We start from the raw sequence: 16890 nt of genomic DNA, 5'->3' as shown, positions 1-16890 counted from the left end.
CACCTGCTCATCTGAAACTCCCCTGCCTGCTGGACGGCTGCCCTCACCCTGTCCCTCACTGTGAGGAAACCACATGATCCAGAAAAACGAAGTCGGACACTTCTATGGACAACTCTTACATGTCTTTTAGCCTGCTGAACAATGTTTGCTTGCCACAGCATTTTAAGTCTTAGACCTCATTACCTGCTCACCTGTGCCCCCTTTCCCTCTCTGGTCAACCTGCCTGCCCTGCTGCATCATTCACCTTCTTGGATCTGATGAAATATAAGATACAACTTAGAAATAAAAACTAGTTTTACGTAATATTAGCAAGATAATCACAAGCAGCTAGTAGCTGCAGTAAAATTAGTCTGATTATGATAGCTAACGTTAGCCTAGCTAGCTTGCAGTTCAGTTAACACAATGACACAGCAAAAAATAATTTCATTCCCTTTCGTTCATATTTTTCTCTTTTTGTCGTTGGTCAACCAACAACTTTGTTGTTTTTTGGTTTTGTTGGTTGGTCTTTAGTCACTCCTCTTCTCATTTTGTATGCCAGCTTGCTATATGCTGTTCTCACCGGCAGGTACTGCTGCTGCTTTAGTAGACGCAGACGATGGGTTGGGCACAACCAAGTCTCACATTACAGGGGTGGGGAGGGGTTGAAAAAATGTTATATTTTATTCTTTGCTTGCTAATTACATTGAATCGTGAAACCAACCGCTTTATCATGTTTTATAACAGTTAATACTTTTCATTTATCATTATGATATGATATGTGGGGGGGGGGGGGGGGGGGGGGGGTTGTACTGTCCCGTTTTGATTATTTGGGGGGGGGTGGGGGTGGGGGTACATCCCCCCGTAATTTACGCTTATGATTAGCATGCTAATCGCCAGTTAAGCTAATAGCTAATTAGCCACCATGCTAGGCGGATTTTGGAGAGAAGTTTATACAAGTTACCTCTGTGTCCAGAATGTAAACTCACATGCTGTTTCAAGCTAAATGCCACAGGAATATGTAGCTTTAGATAGCATAGTTTTACTCCTTATTTTATGGAGTAACGTGTATTTTGCATTTAATATATAGTTAGTTATACTTTGCATTGTGTATTAGATCTAGAGCACACTACTGTTAACACCTAACAAGTACGGGAAAGAAATATAATACTTATCATTTTATGTTTGTTGTGCAGTGACTACACCTGAGCAGGTGATACACAGGTACAGGTATATCCTGAAGACATACAAAATCAAATAAAAAAACAAAATCAATTTCTGTGTGTCTTAGGCCTTGAAACGCCACCATGGGGACAAAATAGTGATCGCTCTGACAAGCATCATTGCTGAGGTACAAAAATGTTATACCTGTATTTGTGGGGCCACTATACTTGCTTTTAAACTGTTCATTCACTACTATAAATTACTTACTATCAGAATAACTTGTAACTATCATTTTTAATGATAGTTGTAATGAATGTAATGAATGCTGTTATGTAACAATTGTTTCTGTGTGTTTTTGGGACTTTACTATACTGTAATACACTTACATAATTGTGATTACAGGTGGACATAGCTTCAGAAGGGGAAAACTTTGTTGTGTGTGTCCCCCACCCCCCACTGAAGGAACAACCCTAAAATATTTCGCATTGCAGCTCAAAAGATTTGTGGACTCCTGTCCTGAGCTGAAGGACAAAATAAAAAGACCTCCTCCCATTGAAGTGGCAATTTAGAACATAAGAACAAAGTTTCTGAAGATTGTTTTTTTTATTGGTTTGTTACAATGCTAATTTAAACATAGCTTCCTGTTTTGTTCTTGTTTTTGGTTTGTTTTTTTTTCATCATTTTCACTACATTTTGATTTTAATTGCCATGAAAATTTGTAGACCTGTAGACCCTTATTTCCTTAGTTAAGATAATTAGTTCAGAGTTAAGATATTTTGTTGTTTAATTTTTATATAGTACAACTCATATAGCACATTTATATTGTATAATAGTAGTTTATATAGTTAAGATGTTATAAATAAAACATATTCTATTTAATCATGTTCAATATTCTCATTGTCTTTTCAAAATGTAGTTCCAGTCTGTTGTTAATGACATGTTGCATGGTGTTAGTGTATGACATGAAAGGTAACCGGCACCAAACAGGTAGTCTTGGATTCCTTATTGTAACATCAGATAGGCACAACTCCTGTAATGTTTGACAGTGTTTGCTGTGATCCGCAGTAAGAACAGGAGAATAGCACATACCTTGTTGGTTCTGTTTTTATTTACAGAGTAAGAGCGGGAGAACAGTGTAAACTTCTTAATCCAGCCCACCCTCTGTTGTTGCTCTGTATTTACAGAGTAGGAACAGGAGAAGACCACATAGCTTGTCATTTCTGTGAAATTAAGAAAATAAAAACATACCTCCCCGCATACCTTATTATTGTGTAATTAAAGATTGTGGAGTGCAGTGCAGTGGATGAACATGACTTCCAGGAGCTCATTTTCAAAAGTATAGACCATTGACTGTATAGACCCATTTCCTGACTTGTTCTTATTCAAATTCATACAATGAAGTAGAAGACATAAGCATAATAAACCCTGGAGCGTGGGTGAAGCCTGCCAAATTCACATGCATAAAACTCACATACATAAAAATGATTGTCACGATTGCCATGAGCAAAGGGCAAAAACATTAATTTTTATTGCCATCATCAATATACCATACATATATGCTTATTCAAACAAGGAAGTTACACCATAAGTTCTGGGAAATTTCATGGTAAATGACGTGAAGTTAAACTGTAAAACATGGGCTGTATTATAAAGTGTTACCATGTTTTTCTTTTTGTTCCTTCAGTTGTATGTTTGAGCATCACTGTGCAGAATGATGTATGTGCAGAGTTTGACACTAAAAAGCAAAAGTAGCAAAGCAGAATATATTATATACAGTAGTTTGTGTCTAGTAGGGTTTTTCCAAAATGTTCAATTACCTTGTTAAAATGATTACTATTCCTTCTCCCTCATTGAATATTCCTCAATATATAAATAAACAAATATTGTTGATTTGAAAAGTTTAACTGCTGGACACAAGATGTCTCCTACTTCAAAGAAAAGTCTGTTCACAGTTGTGTAAATTGCATACTAGACCACGAATAGCTTCAAACTATTTGTGATGTCACAAATCATACTCATATGTACAGGTCTTAAACTCAGATTTAAGGTGAGCTCAGAGAAACGTTCCTCCTTGAGCAGATTAATGTGAAAACAGCCTTCTAGTGTCAAACGCTGCACATACATCATTCTGCACAGTGAAGCTCAAATGTCCAACTGAAGCAAACTAGAAAAACTACACAACCAGCAGACATAGTGTAACATTATTTATTTGGAATCATGTTTCTGTCTATCAGGGGTGGTTTGAAAATACATTAGATGATATTTGCACCAAAAACTGTACACAGTGTTCTCAGTGGAGGGAATGATCTGATTACAACAGAATTAAACAATTTCTGGCCACAAGGGGGCAGAAGAACTTCACAGCAAGCTGTCAGACACACAGCACGGATACATTCTTGTCTTAAATTAGGCTATAAGTTCTTATAGCTAAAGTTTTAGCAAACAACTGCTTACTGAAACATCCAGTACACTAGGAGCAACATTAGTATTCATTTGTGGCTCCACTATGTTCACCAGCTAGTTGCTAACATTGTCTGTCTGCTGTTTGGTGCTGGGCATGTACCAAACACGAGGCTAAACAGTGCCATAGAGCTGCAGAGTTGGGAAGTAATTGTCAGTGAGTTTGTCATGTATATGAGTCTATGTCAACGCCTCTGACACAGTCTCTCTACCTGTAGTCCATCCATGCTAAGGTGAGGCTATCATCCATCAGGTGCTACTATCAGCTGTCACCTAAACGCTCTTTTTAAAGTCAATTGACTCTACTTCTCTGGCCTTGGTGTGTAGTGTCTGATGGCAGCTTATAAAAGAATGTCTGGCATCATGATTCACAATGATCCAAGTAAACTCATAGTGTAGCTGCAAGTGGACATCTAGGCTACACCAATGTACCATTTACTGCTCTGAACATTTGTTGAATGATACACATTCAAATATTGTAGTAATGATATAATGTTTTGTGAATGGGAAACCATACTATTAAAATTGTAACATTTTTAGATTAATGGTGAACAATAAGTGCTAATAGTTGAGTTAAAGACTGTTCTTTGCGATAAAACTACATCATAACTGTCATTATGTATATTATAATGACACTGTATACCAGATATTAAGATAAGTTATACTCTATTATCCCTGAGGTGAAATTTCACTTGAGCAATAGTGCAATATAAAGCTGCAATCGACCTAAATACAACACATGACCAAAAAACAGTACAGTGTTACATAAAGACACAATAATATTTTGCATATAATAAAATAGGAATGAAATATAAAATACTGCACATGCCATGAGCATTAAAAGATATAAATACCTAAATGTTATAAAATGAGGAATCAAATCATAGAAACCATAAGACCATAATTCATAATACATAAAGCTAAAGCAACAGTGCCTCCTTACTTATGAGGCACTACATGATGTTTGTTTGTTGAGAAGTGCTATAGATGTAGGGAGGAAAGAAAGCTTAAATGTTTTATCTTTCATTGTGTAAATCTTTTACAAATTCTGAAACTACAACAGGTATGTTAAAAGAGAGCAGTACATAATTGTTGATAATGTGCTCGACTGACAGTTTCCTCCATAAGTCTCTTACCCATTAGCCTTGACTGTGGAACAGTTAAAATTTTAAGAGGCCTAGAGGTGGAGTAAGGGCAGATAAGTTCAGAAATGTTCTCATGTGCCAACCTATATATGGCTTTAAAAACTAATAAAAGAACCTTGTACTCAGTCTTGTATTTGATAGCCAGCCAGTGAAAGGATGCATGTATGGGTGTAATGCTGTCTCTCTTTCTGGCTCCAGTAAATTAGTCTGATAATTATTTTAAATTACTTTCAGACTGATTAAACAAAATCACAGTTTATAATTCTCCACCAGGTCTTGATTGGGGCGGAACACTGTCCTTCTTATCTAGTGTTTGTGAAGGAAACAAGGAGATAGCTAAAGATATTTTATTTATTTATTGCTGTCTTCACTGGTAGAACACTCCTCTTTGTATGAAAAACAAAGCATTTGACTATAACTGTAAGCAGAAACAGTCATTTAAACTCATGGAATATAGCTCACCAAGCAATCTATAGACTTCATGTACTCCTGATTTATCCATCACAGCTCATTTATATTATTCTTGCAAACGTAGCCAGAAAAAGATGACCTGCTGAATGCGCTTGCATCAAGGTTGAAGGAACCGATATGAGGCAGAACAAAACCAAAGTTGTTTGTAACTTTATTCTGTAGCAGCTTTACCCACAATGAGAAAGGGAGTATTTGTGTCACATGTCTGCTCTTTTACAATTAATATCATATTGATCAGTATCATAAAAACAGCGCCTGAAATTTACAGTGGAGTGCTGTTTACTGCACCTCTGAACAGCTCCATAATTTCTCTGAGAACAACACAGTTCCTGACAAAGTGTCATTGGTTTACCCTAAATGCAAATCTCAGGTGCCAGTTGTTTTGGCTATCTTGACCATAAATACACAGAACACATACCTAAATATAAACATCTCTACCCCTCGCCAAACCGAAGACTCAACCATTTCTAATGTATCATCTGTCTAAAACTAACCTATTTCATGGCCGGATTAACCGACTACAGGGTTGGTATGAGATGTGGGACTATTGATCTTCCCACTTCATGTACATTGTACCAATCAGGTTTGACGCACACAGCTCAAACTTAATTAATCATATTTTGCCCAAAACCAGCTGACAGACACCCAGCCCTTACAAAGTTTGTAGGGCTTACATTTTAGCAAACAATTGCCTACACTGGAATCATGTTTTAAAGGGCTGCAACTAACAATTATTTATAGATAATAAATACAGATCAAATTACTTGTTTGTCCTACCAACAGTCCAAAACCCAAAGATATCAAATATCAAATAAGGCACCATTGAAAAGCTGGGGGATGTTTTAAGTTTTTGCTTGAAAAATAACTCGATCACATAGTTGCTGATTATTTTTCTGCAGTTTGGCAACAAAATTAACTTATTTTTCCCTCTTTTTTGTTAGTCAAACAACACATTATGGGTTTAAAGAATAAGGGAATAAAGATCTCATGTTTTCTTCACCATGTAGAGCAATTAATGTGCAGACAACATTAAAAACATGCTATGAGACTTTCTGAGAACTTTTTTAAGTCTTTTGAGGAAGGACTTCATATAATGCACGTCACCACACAAGTCTGTCAAATCTTTGAATGCTAACCATTCTCATTAATGACACGGCAATTGTTATAGTGGGTTTGAGCAGGTTCCGTTCAAAACTGTTTTAGCCACAAGTTATCAGACTTTGTACATTTGTTACTTGTCACTAAAATACTAATGCCATACCCGTATCTCTTACAGAGTAAATTTACTCACAGTGAAACTTAAAATGTAAAATCAAATAAAACTAAATATCTTCAAAACGACTAAATTGTGCAATTATAAACTACAACTGCAAGAACTTTTGGTGGCCTAATGCTAGCATGCTGATGTTTAGCAGGTATAATGTTTACCATGCTCAATGTGTTGGTTTAGCGTGTTAGCATGCTAACTTTTGCTAAAAAAAGTATAGCTGAGGCTTATGGGAATCATGAGTTTTGCAGGTATAAATATAAATATTGGACACAATTAAATTTCGACTATATGTTGGTGTTAGATAAGAAATCACCAATGTATTTTATTCAATACATTCTTCAACTGGGGACCATGAATGTTTGTACCAGATTTCACAGCAATCCATCTAATAGTTGTCAAGACAAATTTCAATAAAGAATTAAAAAGTCAATCTCATGGTGGTGCTAGAGGAAAAGTTGGAGGATTACCAAGTTGGTATGATTCACCTTCTGGGGACCATAAATATCTGTAGAATATTTCATGGCAATCCATGAAGATATTTCTTTCTGAGCCAACTGATAAACGTTAAGTTGAGCTAAGTTTTCAGGTCTGAAGTCTAAAGCTTTGAAGCTTTGTAATTTTCCATGACTCACATACTGTATGACAGTTACTACAAGGACCAGTACATCTGTAACTTCAGATAAGCTATAATTATCTTGGACAGTGCCAAAATCCACGTGATCATGGAGTTTGCCACCTGTATATTCCTGTCTTTATTGCCACTGCAACTATCATAAGAGTTGGTTTCATTTCATGTGAAAGAGTGATGCATATAAAAACTGATACTGAATCCAGGGTCATCCGAGCACAGAGCACTTTTATTCGTTGTTTCAGGGTGTGTCGATGGCAGATCAATGTTTGTAAGACATGGCCCTTCGTGCATGACCCTTCATGTGATGTGCAGTTCAGACAATGAGCAGTCAAGTGTCTGCTCAGTCTGCAGTGGCTGAGAGAGAAAGATTAGAAAGTAAAGATAATTTAAAAAAGAAACAATTACCTTTTACGCCCTATGTGAGCCAGAGTTCACTTTGTTTATGTCATGGTTTAACTGATCTTTTTACAGACACATTGTTACAGTAAATTGTCGTCAGTATAGATTTTTGAGGTGGGGTGGATTACAACTACAGCTATAATAATTTCAGTGTTGCATGATCTCACAACTTCAGATGTTATCTTAGATCCTCACCCATTCACTCTGATATTAAAGGAGTACTCCATAACTCTAACATTGTCATGACAACGGACAGTTATTTAAAAAATAATTAAATCAGATACAGCAGAGCCGTAGATATTGTCTTTTTTTTTATTCAATACATTCTTCTTCCTTGTTAAAACCTGGTACCTGCATGTACATTACCCACAATGCAACTTGATTCACTTGACTGTACATATTCAGGTGTGTTTGCTAGTAGTACGAAGATAAGGAGTCGGCTACAGAAGTCTGGTTATCTCACATTTTTCTAACTCCACATCCCCAGATTTTCAAACTTGTAGTTTTCAGCCCCAGCCGACATTAGCTCAAGTGATGTCACCTATCAGACTTTGTGCAGCTCTCTCTGGAGCCACAAAAGGCCTAATACAACATTTCCTCCACATATGCAAGACCTGTAAACTGTAAAAAAAAAAAATGATGGAGTTTCCCTTTAAAATACTCAAAACTCCCCCAAATCAAGTAAATGCTACAGCAGGCCAGATATTAAAGCCATTTTAGAGATCATAAGTAAAGCCTTTGATTTATCTTAGATAATTATAGACTATCTATTTAAACAAGAGCACCGATTAGTCAGATTATTTATATAATACCTACTGTAGATACATGCAAATTTGACCGATAAGAGGCCAGACTGTCAAAATGTATCAAGAATTTATGATCAAGTTACAGAAACAGCTGGTAAACTGTTCTCTTGTTCCTGTTGTCATACAAGTGCTGAATGTCTTTTACAACACAATTAGAGAAAAAGTGACTTTAGTTCTGTTGCTATTACTAGTTTTTACTCCCAATGGAAGTTTTTTATTGTCCATGAGTGTGGTGTGTCTTAGTGTAACGATGTCAAGACAGCTGCCCCTATTATTTTTCTTCTGCAACTTGATATAAAATTGCAAAATTTAGTTGTGAATTAAGGCATTGCTGTACAATCTGTCTGCTCTCTCATCTGGCTGGTGATATTTTGGGGTATTTTGAGTCTACGTGTTAGTCTCATCAATTAATTGATTTAGATCGGCCCTATTTGTTTTATTTTACTTATTTTGGATTGTTTTCAGGAGTCTTTAGGCTGTAATGTTTTATATAAATGTATTGGAGATTTTATTCATGTGTTTCAGTCCGATATTGTGATGTATTTTGACACATATTTTGTGTTTATTTGTTTTATGTGCTTGTTGTTTTGGCCCATCTTGGCCAGGACACTATTGAAAAAGAGTTTTTTTTATTCTCAATGAGGTTTTCCTGATTAAATAAATGTTAAATAAAATACAAACATATTTTTCAATGGCCATCTACTGACTATAACAGTACACAGTGTATATGATGTGTACCAGTCAGGTTCAGAGCTGAGGAAGGTCATTGACCGAAAGTTGTATATATTAAAGTATCTTTATTGAGTAAGTGAAGACAGTGTGCGGATGTCCCGTCCTCTTTTTATACCACTAATTTTCAACAGCAAATGCAGTTTAAAAGGAAACGTAAAGCTGCCTCAGTTTTATCAAAGATAATGAGGAAACATTTTAATGCAAGTTGCAAAATGTTTAAACCGAACAAATCTGCAAAACGTTCAGTCAAAGTGCTTTTGTTGCCTAAATCTGACCATTATCAAAGTCCTGCATCTTCTACACTCCGACCACTTGTGTTGGGACTTTGCCACTGAACATAATCCAGACAGCAATTACTTTTCCCTCAAAATGTAATAGGCAAAAACAAATAAGTAGTGTTTAAATGTAATTTCTAGAGAGACAGAGTAGACTGATGTACAGATGACTTGTATTTTAAGTTTTTCATGTCCTCACTGCTGTTTGTGACACAGCTGATCATAATATCTTAATTCACAGAAATCTGGTTGTTTCTACCAGGTTTTCTTCCTATGTGAACAGATAGGAGCATCTATGTTTCCACTGGTATCTGTAAATTGGCTGAAAAGTATACTTTTCTCAGGTTTTCCACAAGGGGTCAATCCTTGGACCTTTGCTTTTAAATCATACATGCTTCCACTTCTGCTAAGTAAAGATAATATGTTCAGTTTATCAGTTATACTGCAATGGCACACATTTTCCACTCATCAAGTTATCTCTGTTGTGTTAAGAAGCTTGTAAAATTGTGCTGAATTTAATCTAATAACTAGGACACACATTTTATCACTTGAAACATACAACCGAACAAGATTCATACATCAAAAATGAAAAGTGGATCGTGTGTTTATCTCGAACGGGTTAGACTATTGGAACGCTATGTCAGCTGGATTGTTTTCTGGAGAGAACAATCACAAGCATATAGATGCACACAAACATACTGTATTATCCCTCCAATAAACTTCTGACATGCTCACTGACTACAATCCAATTCTGTCACGACAGATCTTCATGTAGCGGTTGTGGTAAGAAGATAAGAAAAGATAAGAAGGTCTGGTGAGGAAGATTTTTGTCCTATCAAAACTGTGTCCACTTTCAAAAGTATTCTGTATGTTTGATTTTACTTTTACTTTTTTGTGTGTATTTTCTTCACATGAAATTAAATTTGCCTTATAAATAAAAGCTTTCCAGATTTTCCTACAACCAGGCTACCACACATTGACTTCTTCTGCTACTTTTGCTACTTTTTGGTTTTGTACTTGTCTCCTTGGATGATGAGAACATTTAAGGTACTGCTGTCGTACTATAATAAAGATAATATCAAAAGATTTGGTTGTACTGGTTATTTGGAGAACAGCGTCTTCTGTGATACTACTCCTGAGAGTTACTATAGTCAGAAAATTTCAAATCTGTCACACAGAGGCTTTATGAAGAATTAGAAGTGCAGCAAATGGTTCACCTGTTCATTTGAATGCAACTTGCTCACATAGTGCATGTGGCAAAAATGTCTCTCCTCCTGGTTAGTTTCCATGTTATGAGGCCAATGACACATGCTTAACCCTGGGCTAAAATTAAGTTTTTCTAATACAGTTTACATATCATGTCACCAATGTGTCTTTTATATTGGCCGTCAATGTGGAAAATACCCTGCTGTGCTGTGGAGGATTTTCTTAATTGCAGGTTGGTAAGTGGGAAAAAAGTGGAAAGAGGTACTATTACTGTATCCATGTCGATAACATGTCAAGAAAAGCTGCTGTGCTAATGGCAACCGTGTGTTTTCAGCTACAGTTGGCTGAACAGCTCACCAAGCAGAACAAACTATGGGACATTCAGACAGTAACTTTGTGTTTCTAGGCTGTGTTGTCTGTCGGATGAGTCTTTTTCCTCCAAGGTACTGCTGCTATTTGGCTAGGTTAGCTCATGTTAGTGCTGCTGACTCAAGGAAAAGCTAGAAGCTAAAAGAAACCAGCAAAAACAACTGCAAGAGAAGAGCAATTCACTATGTAAGTGTTTCTAGATCCTGAACGTTTGTACAGTATGGTTTTATTGTGTACATTGTTGGTACAGCTAATAGTAGTATTACGTTCTTGTTCAGACTTTTGCAAATCCTGGGTTTGCTGGCTCTCCAAGTGAGCGAGCGGAGAATTGGTATGTTTTTTACAACATGTCTTTGAAACTAAACAATAAAATTAAATTTGAAAAAATAAAGCATTAGGAAAAGAGTGCGGTCACTGTTAAATTAAAACAATGTTGACCTAAGGACCTTATTTACAACATCATGCAACTTCTTTTGCTTCTGAGACCCCAAATTCATAATTTTAAATGGTCACATACATTTACAAGTTACATTACACGTTAGATACATAGACATACGTATACACGTTACATTCCCAAATAGAATATGTTACATGGTTGGGATTGGCAAAGATACAGAGAAATTTGGCTGACTTTTCACAAGGTATTGATAATTTTTCTTCTTGTTAAAGACATGCAGTTGAACTTGGAAAAAGTGGAATAGCCTTCACATGTGACACAAATTCACCCCACGTTCACTTTCCATCAGGCCTCCTTTGCAGTTCCTTACTACTTTGTCCACCCACAACCCCAGCTCCTCCTTTAGGAAGACTGTGTTCTTCCTGACCAATGTCTACTGAATGTACAGCAATGAGGGAGCCATAAAAACAAATATAACACTGTGGTAAGCATTAATAAACCTCTTAAATCAATACATGCATTGTCTGAACAGTGGTAATATATTACAACACACACAGATGGGAGGGCTAAAGAGGATGTGGGGGGGTGTGATAAAGGGATCATAAAAGCAGGTATCAGATAATATCCTCTGGTCTTGCATGAGAGGGAGAAATCATCCTTGACAGCCACTCAGGTGAGTAACACAGCTTTCCTCACGGGAAAATATCTGGTCTTACACATGAACATTTGCATGCTGCACAGGTAAATCTATCTTAAAACACACCTGAAAATCAATATATCTTTGTATCAGTTCTGATTAATAATGCTGCAATCATAAACATCTTTTATGTGAAACAACAGTTGTAATTTAAGTGCAGGTGATTACTTATTATTCTTATGAGTTCTCTGATATGACCACAAACATATTAGTTTGAGAGTTAGATCTTTTTTTTGTTACTATATTTATAAATCAATTATATGTCTGGTTTCTTTTATTTGTCAGGAACAGTGATTTGTTGGGAAGGACCGGATCATCAAACAGCCACCAAAATTTTCTAATTTAAATTTTAAATTTTAAAATATCTTAGAAATATTAGTAACATATCATTTAAGTTGATTTGAAACTACTTACTCTGACATGTAGTATATGTTTAACATAAATTATGAGTTTGGGTCTGCCTAAAATGGGGCTGTAAACTCTTTTCATCGAGTTAAAAAAATGGTAATTCAGGTGTTCTTTCTCCTAAGTTTGTTTTTGCGGACATGACAACGCTGAAGTGGGTGTAAGTTTTAATTAATGCAGTTTGTAGGCAAAGAATAAATTTCCTGTTTGTGACCTAGGAACGTTAGATAACGTGAACCAGAGCATATTGCATGTGTGCTTGAAGAGAAATTGACTAAATCTGTATGTTTGTGCTTTTGTGTTTCCAGCGGCACTGCTTGCCATCCAGAGAGCCTCCTTTAAGACACTGTCTGTGTGTTTTATTCCCTGCTTTTGTGGCGCTGACACTGACACACAACGCTGCAACAATGCGAGTGACTCTTCCTGTACTGACTCTTTGTCTACTTGGCGCAGGTAAAAAAACAATTTACTATGGAGATTTTTATGTAGATTTCTTGGGAACACAACTCATAAGCATTTATAATTTTTTTTATCGTTTTTATAGATTGTAACTACTGTCTTTACAAATGGTTACTTACATATTTACCAATGATTTATATAGATCAGGGTTTCTCTTTCTAATAATCCACAAATTCTGCAGGTAAAAAAGGTTAATAAGTCATCATCAACTCAGCAGTTGTCAGTGTTGATATGTTTAGTAGATTCTGGTCCAAATTGTTTGCAGAAGTTAAGAGGTCAAATGGTCCGGCAGTTAGTTTTTAATCGATGCTCATAACTGATCGATGAATATTTATTAGCATTAATAATAAAGAGTTACATTTGCCTTATTAGAAAGTGGTAAAACATGTTTTTTTAGGACACAACATATAACAGTAGAAGCTAATAACTTCCACATCAGTGGGTTCAAACAACTAAAAATTGGCAATTTAAGTGAGCATAAAACACTAGCAAAGGGATGATAGTGATTACTTCTTTAGACGTTTCAAGCCTTCAAATGTCGTGAAAGATGTCATAAAGATGTCCTAAAGATAAAATATGTGCTGTGCAATAAACTGTGAGGAGGAAATGGAAAGTAAGTGCGTGGAGGTTAGATTGTGGAACAGTGGACATGCTCACCTTAAACTCCCACGTGTGACATTAGTAATTGGCCTGAGCAATACAAAACGCTACCCCCAACCTGTTGTACCATCTCATGTGATGGTATGATGATTATTTGTCATTTCATTTAACAGGAGAGAAATCCATTGCATGGTGTTGACACATTTTGTGGTAAAGGAATGTAATAATTGGAGGAATGTAATAAAAATATCATGGGACACACAGCAAAATTAATTACATTTTATGAGTCTGTGCTATTACAGCGAGCTAGCTTACTTTTGTTCATTGTGAAAATAAATGTATGACTTTACAATTTGCCGTCGTATTTTGACGGGATGATAGAAGGATTGGGTTCTGGACAAATGTTGTAGCATTTCAGGTGAAAATTAATCAAAGATTCAGAGTCATAAATGCTGATATTGTTGGTTAAAAGGGTTAGTCATAGTCATATATAGGCTTAAAGATTAGGTTTATTATATTTGAGACTGTCCTCTTTATTAATATACTATCTCTTACACATACAGTAAAGACCACCGTCATTACTCTCGATCATTAAATTGCCCCATAAATACTGTTGATGATGATCGACTAAAAGACTTGCATCAGGACTTCATCTGAACAGCAAACATTTCAATAGTGTAAAAATCTCTAATAAAATTTTACAAAATCAAAGTTTAGAGGAAGTCAGTACTTGTGTACAGCTGATTCTTGAATTTGTGGAATCTTGAGCTAAATATTTTAAAGGGTTAATACAAAATTTTAATGTGTTATTTGGAACATTTTTAATGATTCTTCTTAAACCGATTTCTTTCGTCTTTTTGCTTTTATTAATTCAGTAGCTCTGAGTACTGGCGCCCCCAATGTCCAACCCCGAACTGCGGCACCCATGCCACGCGCTAATGTCACACACGGGGCAACTGCCAAACCCGAGGGAACCGCAACTGCCGAACCCGAGGTAACTGCAACTGCCAAACCCGACGCAACTGCAACTGCCAAACCCGACGCAACTGCAACTGTCAAACCCGACGCAACTGCAACTGTCAAACCCGACGCAACTGCAACTGTCAAACCCGACGCAACTGCAACTGTCAAACCCGACGCAACTCCAACTGCCAAACCCGACGCAACTGCAACTGTCAAACCCGACGCAACTCCAACTGCCAAACCCGACGCAACTGCAACAGTCAAACCCGGGACAACCGCAACAGTCAAACCCGAGACAACCGCAACTGCCAAACCTGACACGGAACCTACCCATGAGCCTGAGCCAGAACCATCAGGCGAGCTTTCACCTGGGGCCATTGCCGGTATTACCATCGGCTCTCTCGCTGGGGTGGCTGCTGTGGGTGAGTACAATACACAAGCACACCTTTTACGTAACACCTAATTTCTGCTTCCTCAATAAACATTATCCTGTTATCCATTAACAAGAACACACTGGAGATTTGATATTGGACAAAGCAGGGACAAAAAGTTTTCTTGGCCCTGCTGCTCCCTTATTGATCCTGAGGATATGGATTGATGCAAATCTTGCTATTGAAATCAACCTATCAGGAGATGAACAGTCACTGCCATTTCCACAAGCAAACAGAGAAGTGAAGAGAAGAGAGGGAAAGAGCAGGACTGACACTGTAATGTTAAGCAGAGATCGGGTTGTAGCAGCAAAATATTAAGATCCCTCACTGTTCCAAAGCTATGGAACAATCAGAATTATGATATTAAGATACTAAAGATAGAAAATCATACTGTAATTTAGAGTCAATAAGTAAAGATCATGAAATTTCAAAAAATTTAAGATTTCTAGTTCAAAACGACAAATTATTGCATCTTAATTGTTTACTCACATCCCTATTTTTTTTAAGTAAATCATAATTTTTCTTAGAAAGTCAAAAATCTGACTCACTATCTCATAATTTTTGACCTGTTATCTGATAATTTTGGCCAAATTAGTTTGATTTAGTATTTCATAAATTTGACTGACCATGTGTATTTTTTATCTTTTTTTTTTTTTTGTATATTTGTATGGTTTTTTGGGTTTTTTTTTTTCATTTCCTGGTTGTAACGAGCCTCCATATAAATCAGCTTTCCATCTGAACAATGGATGTTGCTGTCAAGTTACAAGCAAACACATGCAAACTGGCAGTGATATGATAATGCAAAGAAAATTTGCAGAAATAATTAAAAAAAAAATAAATAAATAAATGTAATCATATGACACATAAATCACGGCTGATTCCCGATGGGGTGTTACATACTTAGTTTATCCATGTTTTTATATTGTACATTCACACATAAAAAAGACAAATTTAAGAATAATTAAAACACCCAAAACAGTCCAAAATGCTTCAAACTCCATTTTAAGGTGATAAACATTTAAAAAAAAAAACATTTATCTGTTTTTTTCAGGTGGTGGTGTCTTTGGTGCACTGAAGTTCACTGGGAGGATCTGAGAGAAGAAAGGATCCAAATTCAATTTTGACCCTTTTAACTGGACAGTGAAAAACTTATATTGTCTGAAAGGCCCAAATCGGAATACAGATGACATCATGGGCGAAGAGGAAGACATAAAGACAAATTTGACTTTGCTATTTTAACTGTCTGGCTACAAGTCAGGAAATAATCCTTAGATGATAGAAAATGTATTTTACACCTTGTTTCCTTGGGGATGTTGTGTTTTTTTAATTGGCAGAGCATGTGACATAATTTATATATGATAGATAGATATATAAGTGTACTTTTTGGAAAAGTATGGAAACTGCTTGTCTAATGGAATCAATGTAACCAGGAGTGTTTGAAAGTGAATTTCTCTTAATGTTAATGTTCACTCTTTGGGATTTCTGTTAAACATTAACGAGATAGATTATGTAAGAAGTATTTTTTTATGATGGCAGTACATGATGTGTGCAGTTCCTGTAATCAGACGTCAGTGCCACTATGCCAATGATTAAATATAAACTGTAAGTTGCACTTTCTTGGTTGCACTAACTAAATTCTATGGAAGTTAACAGAAACACCAGAAAGTAGGAATTTATTGTAACTTGAACTATGGCCCATTTTTTCCCCATTGAACTCAAATAAAACAGCTTATTATATCAAACACTGTAAATATTATTAACCACTGCTCAAATATTGCGAAATCGAATTCACTGTATGCACTTAAATCCCACAGGAAATGAGTCCATGTTAGAGCAGTGCTTGATGTATTTCAGAAATTATATATATGAGTTACATATATTGTGATTTACAGGAATCGTTCTTAAGCTGAGTAACTTTATGGAGTTTTTGGTTTGGGCTTTTGAACCTAATTTTTGTATTTTCTTTAAGAAAACACTTTCAACTCATAATACATATTTTAAAATGTATGAATAAAATATTTTAATACATTTTCA

The 16890-nt window shown here is 36.0% G+C and overlaps 2 protein-coding genes and 1 long non-coding RNA gene across 7 annotated transcripts in view; 2 read left to right on the top strand and 1 right to left on the bottom strand.

Annotated features, from left to right (window-relative positions):
* tlcd3a (TLC domain containing 3A) overlaps positions 1-635 on the bottom strand; it is a 40551-nt gene extending 39916 nt beyond the window's left edge. The window contains exons 1-3 of one of the 5 annotated variants that reach the window (XM_067608768.1): positions 369-635; positions 192-254; positions 4-58 (exon numbers count right to left, since the gene is read on the bottom strand). In XM_067608768.1, the coding sequence (XP_067464869.1) occupies positions 4-58; positions 192-240 (104 nt within the window). In that variant the 5' untranslated portion in view covers positions 241-254; positions 369-635. Of the gene's footprint in view, positions 1-3; positions 59-183 lie in introns of all 5 variants that reach the window. The other 4 variants (XM_067608772.1, XM_067608769.1, XR_010931198.1 and 1 more) reach the window with 4 other exon arrangements.
* Positions 636-837: 202 nt separating this feature from the next.
* LOC137195052 (uncharacterized) lies at positions 838-1680 on the top strand. Its single transcript, XR_010931065.1, has 2 exons — positions 838-1327; positions 1543-1680. It is a non-coding gene; the product is annotated as an uncharacterized lncRNA (long non-coding RNA).
* A 10340-nt stretch (positions 1681-12020) lies between these two features.
* LOC137196004 (circumsporozoite protein-like) lies at positions 12021-16890 on the top strand. The gene is made up of 4 exons (XM_067608766.1): positions 12021-12042; positions 12712-12856; positions 14338-14847; positions 15908-16890. The coding sequence occupies exons 2-4, from the start codon at positions 12811-12813 to the stop codon at positions 15949-15951; spliced, it is 600 nt and encodes a 199-aa protein (XP_067464867.1). The 5' UTR covers positions 12021-12042; positions 12712-12810; the 3' UTR covers positions 15952-16890.

The sequence above is a fragment of the Thunnus thynnus genome, chromosome 13 (assembly GCF_963924715.1).
Source record: "Thunnus thynnus chromosome 13, fThuThy2.1, whole genome shotgun sequence".
In the NCBI taxonomy this organism is placed as follows: Eukaryota; Metazoa; Chordata; class Actinopteri; order Scombriformes; family Scombridae; genus Thunnus; species Thunnus thynnus.
This window is presented reverse-complemented; position numbering and strand designations above follow the sequence as displayed.